Here is a 6,584-nt window from a genome sequence, read left to right on the forward strand (position 1 = left end):
ACTTTTCTTTATAATGCAATAAAATCTGGCGAGCAGCTATTTAAACGATCAAACACTTCGTTTGTTTATTTGTGGCTTGAAGTTAGGCTCGCAGAAAATGCCGTTCATGGGTTAAATTTAGTAGGAATAACACAACCTGTGACGTAGGCTATAGTATACCCAATTGTTAAATAACGGACATGATTTATTTAGCCATGATTGATAGTGCTAGGAAATAACAATTATTTCCAATCAATCATCGGGGCTGGTGAGCAGCACCGAACAGTGGGCTTAGTCCCCTAGTTAATATTAATAGTTTAGAAATATCAATTTTTGAAAAAGTGACCACCATTAAAAATACTACTTCTGATTATAAAATGTCCCTATTTTTGCCCAATTTCGAAAAGATGTTTTTTAAAATGATGCGTATGTATTGATGCAAAAGTGATGCAAATGCTAAAAATGATGCTAAATGATGTATTTTCAGTGTGCTGCTTTGCATGCGGTCGCTCAGACCGCCGACTTCTTGGAGGAGACCGCCGTCCGAAAAATGGTGCTGCCAAGAACCAAGCAAGTCTTTGAAAACAACACCGGAATCAAAGTATGTTCAGTTTTTTTCATTCTCTGTTCATAAAATTGATTCATTTAAATACAAACGAGGGTAGTTCGATTCCATAATTTTGTACCTTAACATGCGAAAAACAATGGCAATATTTAATTTAGATTTTTATTTCAGTTTAACAAATATCTTAATGTTTCTGAAGATTTTATGGTACTAATCGTGTTAAAGGGATCATATGTTGGCGACTGTTTTTTTGAGTTGTCGCCAACACGAGCATAAGTATAGACAAATAAGAGCTGAAATAACTCGGTGTATTTCATGTTTTAACCCCTTAACGATAAGTTAATTTTCAAGAAAACGGTCATAAAAATGCGTATTTTTTATCCCTGAAAATTATGTAAAAATATGTGTATAGACAATATCTATATATGTATATATATTCATTTTTAATTTTTGATTTGTTTTTAGCTTGAAATTTTAAAAAATTAAATTTTTAGGAAAGGCTAATGTTGGTTTTCCAGCAAGCAAGGGAAGTATAAAAAATATGTGTTTTAAGCATTAAAAAAGAATTTTATTAAACTTACGTATAATATAAATAAAGATTAGTAATATTTTCTTGTGAGATAAATTTCAAAGCATGAGATAGAGAGGCCAACGTCACAATCTGGACAGTAGTACCGAGTTTCCTTCCTACATCTCTTATTGTTTTCATATCTTCTGGAGCAACAAAACTTTCAACAATTACCTTAAAACTATCCTGGTACTGCCATCTGGTGTGTAAAATGAGAAAAAAATGTCCTCCGGGTAAAAGAAATGAATTAGTTTTATTCTTATTGTCACGTTACTACTGGACATTCCAGCCCATAAATATCACGGGAGCGAGAAATAGAGGGCGAAACCTCAAACCCCGTCATTTTCACGGGAGCGAGAAGGAAGGGGTTAAATTGGAAAATATTTTCCTAAACGAATAAAAATTATTAACATTCGCAATAGAAACTCAGGGGATAGAGCGTTCGTCTTCAAACGGTGTTCGAATCCCAGCGAAGGCATGTCGATGCGAATTCCGCACCCAGTTCGCACCAACCACATTGCTGACGTAAAATATCCTCAATGGTTGACTTATCATGGGTTAGAGTCCCCTTGCCACCAGATCTAACCGTGGAATGTTTTCGTGGTTTTCCTCACCATGTAACTCAAAACATGTTTGTTCTATCAAAAAGTCCTCCACAAAGAAACATTTCTCCCAATACGAGGGTTACTATTTATATTTCTGGCCTAATAATGAAAAAACAAATATGTAGGATCGAAGTTGGTTTTATTGTTTTTCAAAATATTCTCCATGATGATCAATACACTTTTGCATGCGTTTGAACCAATTTTCAAAGCACTTTTTCCAGTCCGATTGAGGTAACTCCAAAACATGCGTTTTGAATGCATCAACCGCTTCTTCGGGGGTCGAAAATCGTTGTCCACGTAATTTATTTTTGATGTGTGGGAATAAGAAGAAGTCATTGGGTGCCAAATCAGGGCTGTACGGCGGATGACCCATCAGTTCGATCTTTCGCTCCGTCAGAAATGCCTTTGTTTGAGTCGATGTGTGAGAGCTCGCATTGTCATGATGAAGAATGATTCGCCTGTTCTTCTGCTTTTTTCGAATTTCTCCGATGACTTCTGGCAAACAAATGGTCGTGTACCATTCAGAATTGACCGTCCTGCGTTGCTCTAACGCCACTGTTGCCACATGACCGTTAATGCCGAAGAAACAGGCAATCATTTGTTTCGATGTGCTTCTTCCTCGAACAACTTTTGTTGGTTTTGCCTCGTCTTGGAAGACCCATACAGTTGATTGCTGTTTTGTTTCCGGCTCATATGCATAGATCCATGATTCGTCACCTGTGTAGATGTTATACACAGCCTTTGATGTACCTTGAACGTATTTTTCCAACATTTCCTTGCACCAATCGACACGAGCCTTTTTTTGAGCGTTTGTCAGATTATGCGGGATCCAACGCGAACAAATTTTTTTTACGCTCAAATGTTCATGCAATATTTTATTGATGCTAGTCATACTAATGTCCAAAGACGCCTCTATCTCACGGTATGTCACATGACGATCTTGCTTTATCAGTTCACGCACAGCATCGATCTTTTCTGGCACAACAACGGATTTTGGACGACCTGCACGGGATTCGTCCTGGATCGAACATCGACCACGATTAAATTCGTTATACCAATTTTTTACAGTGCTGTAGGATGGCGCTTTATCGCTGAATAAAGAATTAAGTTCATCGAAGCACTCTTGTCTTGACAATCCACGTCGAAAGTTATGAAAAATAATGGCACGAAAATGTTCACGATTCAATTCCATTTTTTGAAAGAGAAGAACTTTTCAATTTACTGTCAACAACACAAATGAAGCTATAATGGTAAATCGTCTGCTGAATTTATGTTTAAAAATATCAAACTTTCGATTAAAATCGTCTGCGGTCGCCTAGCAACACTTACTATTGCCAAGGCCAGAAATATAAATAGCAACCCTCGTACTTAACTCAGGAGTTTCTTTGTTTCTGTATTGAGTTTAAAATTACAAGGCTACAGATTTGAACATAAGTAGACGTAAACCCCTCCCCCCAAAAAAATTATGTTGGTTGTTCAATAGCGGTTATAAAATAAAACAAAATTCAGGTAATCAGTCGTTGTGGCGCAGGGGATAGAGCGTTTGCCTTCCAGTGAGGTAAACCAAGTTCGAATCCCAGCGATGACTGGCCGATATGAATTCCACTTTTCAACTTGCGCCGAACTTAGTGCTGACGTAAAATATTCTCAGTGGCAGACGGATCATGGGTTAGAGTCCCTTTGCCGTAGGACTAACCGGGGGGGGGGTTCGTGGCTTTCCTCTCTATGTAACGAAAATGATAAGTTACATGCTAAGTTCGCAAATGGTTAGTTCCATCAAAACGTCATCCAAAAAGGCAACCGATTTTAGTCATATAAAAACAATAAAGCAGTATAGAATCACCTGATAATTAAGATTTTACATAGAATCTTATAGTACGTCTAATAATTTGGCCAGGGGCTGTAGATCAGAACTTATGGAGGTGTTACGTTTTCATTTTGTGCACAGTTTATGCAATTTGTCTCATTTTTAGAACTTTTTTCGATGATTTGCAAAACTTAATCCTTATAGACATGTTTCAAGTTTCACCAAAGGCGTAATTACCTCCGACAAGCATATCTGCAATGAAACTCCATCAAAAAATACGCATAACAAAGTACTTTATAAAATCAATATTTTTAAGAATAAATTTAATCCGCTTACAATGTTTCGAGATCGATAAACTTTCTCTTTTTAGAAACAAATTTCGGAAAAATGTGGGTGGACGGACTGAACTGTTCGACGTTTAAATTTACTCTTGCATTTAATTCTGCTGGAATCTCTGCCCATATTAGGAAACGAACCCTTCTAATGTTTCTCTTTGCTTGCCTCTCCCCCCTCCCTCCTTTCTTACTTTTTGAAGAAAACTATTAGATGAAGAAAGACGTTTTCGATTTCTCTTTCAGTTTATCTTAAATTTACTCTTAGTAATAGTTTCGATTTTATTTATTTTTTTTTTCGAAATCTTCTCAAAAAGTAAGTTTATTTTAACTGTCTGAGTTTAGCTGTTGCCACTGAATAGTAACAAAAAGTAAAGGAACATTAGAGTGAAACTGAAAGTTATTATTTTTTTTACTCGACAACAACAAAGCGATTAATAAGCTTTTTTTAACGCATTCGTTTTACAAAACGAAATCATTTGTGTACAGACTAACGTATTTTAATTTGCTTAAAAAATGGCATGGCGATTTATTCAAATCATTTTATAATGATTATTGAATTCAATTAAAAATTAAAGAGAATTTTTTCGAAAATATAGTTTTATTTGCGACTTTGTTTGAGACAAACTATAGCTCATTCACCATAAGTTGGCATTTGGCTAAACCTCCTAGGACGCATAGCTCATTTCAGCGCGGGAGTAAGAAGAGAAACATCTCCGCGCTTGAAATTGAAACAACCCTTAATGTGTTCCAAACACAAACGGTGACTTCTTTTTCAGTTTCTTACATCGCTTTATCATCTGCTATTATACCTTTCGTTTCTCTAGCCAATTAAACATATTTTAAATTTAAAAACTGCTTAGTATATTATTATTAATAATTCAACCAAATCATTAGACTAACCAAATCATTAGACTTTTAATAATTACATGTTTTGCACGAGTTTATATACAATACTTTTATACTTAAAGAAACATGCAATGGGTTTTAATTCAAGAGATTTTTTTATATGCTTTCTATTTGTATTTATTTTTAACGTATTGCATTACAATGTTAACCCATTGATGCACGAACGTAAACAGGTGCAAACCGGTTTCATTTGCGTAAAAACAATAAAGCTGTAATGCTGTAAATCACTTGATAATTAAGAATTTACACAAAATCTTATAGTGCGTCTAATAATTTGGGCAGGGGCTGTAAATATGAGCCCTAAAAATAATTGGGCTAATATGAGATAGCAAATAACGATGATACGTTAATAATGTAGTTATGATTACAAGCCAATAATGGATTTAATACTAGGCACGATAATAATCGGTATAACAAGAGAAACGGTAATGACGTTCGTAAAATAAGATTATCTAAAGGAAGCTATTAATAATTTGAAATGGCACTTTTCCATAATTTCTTAGAATTACGAATCATATTACTTAAATACTTATTCTTAACACACTGAAATCAAAGGAAAATTAATACATGAACATTGAATAACCTTATATTTTTACAAGAAAAAATGACAGACACGTTTTTAAAATTTTGAATGCAATACTCAAGTAATAGCACTGATAAGATAAATGCTACTGATAAGGTTTTATTCGAAATTTTAGCGCTGATAGGAATATTAAGGAAAAAAATGAGTGTTGTAAGTCGTTTAAGCACAAAATGTAGCTTAATTACAGACTATAAAATTTAAGAAATGAATATTGCATGTTAATAGGAGACAGCGTTTGGAGCTAATGCTAAGCATAATTTTTAGTTTAAAACAAAGTCATATTAGTCATTAAAGTCATATTAGTTTAAAACAAAAAATGAAAGATTTTCAGAATTTTTATTGTGTTTTGAACATCAAAAATCTATTTTTTAATGTTTTACGACCTTATAAAAATATTAGTTTTATTAAATAAAAAAACATATAATCCTACTATACGCATTTTATAATTAATTTTAAAAAAATACAAAAACTAAATTAGGTAGTATTGATTTGTATGTATTTTATTCAATTAGCCTTTTTAACGTATTTTATCGTATCTTTTTCAATTCCTACTATTAGTTCACGCTCTCCCTCTATCTTGTTCAAATTTTCAATACTTAATAAAATACTTTTTTATTCATCCACTCATTTTTAAATAAATCTATATTATATAAAACGCTAATGCGTATGTATCAATAAAACCGATGATATTTCTTTTCTCGCGTTGGCAACAGTTTTCATTTTTAATTGATTGGATTCGGCGCGCAAGAGCACGTACTGAGCAACCAGATAACAATAACCAGAGTGAGCATTATCAGGTTGTTCAATTCAGATTCATGCACTAAAAACATGACAATATTTAATTTAAACTCAATTAGGAATTAATTAATTAATTGAAGTGAGAATGCTTTAAAAGGCCGCTGTTGAATTGACATTTTTTTACTGGGAGCTACCTAAACGTCTAAAAAACGTTTAAGTGTTTGTATTGAATGAATGCGCGCAAGAGCACGTAGTGAGCATCATATGGCTAATCTATATTATATAAAACGCTAATACGTTTTAATTGATAGGCTTCGGCGAGCAAGAGCATCTAGGGAGCATCATATGTCTAATCGGGTGAATTCTCACCGAATAATCAAGAAAATTCTCACAAAATTATCTTCATCGAAGCCGATGCTTTACATCCGGCGTTCAGTACTATTACATATTGTTTTACAACACATGGTTTTAGCCCTTTGGTGGGAAAGACTTTAAAAC

At 33.9% G+C, this 6,584-nt stretch overlaps 1 protein-coding gene across 1 annotated transcript in view; it reads left to right on the forward strand.

The window, feature by feature from the left end:
- The window catches only part of LOC107453616 (SCY1-like protein 2), a 466,439-nt gene that overhangs the window by 405,706 nt on the left and 54,149 nt on the right, over window positions 1–6,584 (forward strand). The window contains exon 10 of the mRNA XM_071180877.1: window positions 467–580. Coding sequence (XP_071036978.1) covers window positions 467–580 — 114 coding nt within the window. The remainder of the gene's footprint in view (window positions 1–466; window positions 581–6,584) is intronic.

Source organism: Parasteatoda tepidariorum, chromosome 5 (assembly GCF_043381705.1).
Source record: "Parasteatoda tepidariorum isolate YZ-2023 chromosome 5, CAS_Ptep_4.0, whole genome shotgun sequence".
Classification (NCBI taxonomy): Eukaryota; Metazoa; Arthropoda; class Arachnida; order Araneae; family Theridiidae; genus Parasteatoda; species Parasteatoda tepidariorum.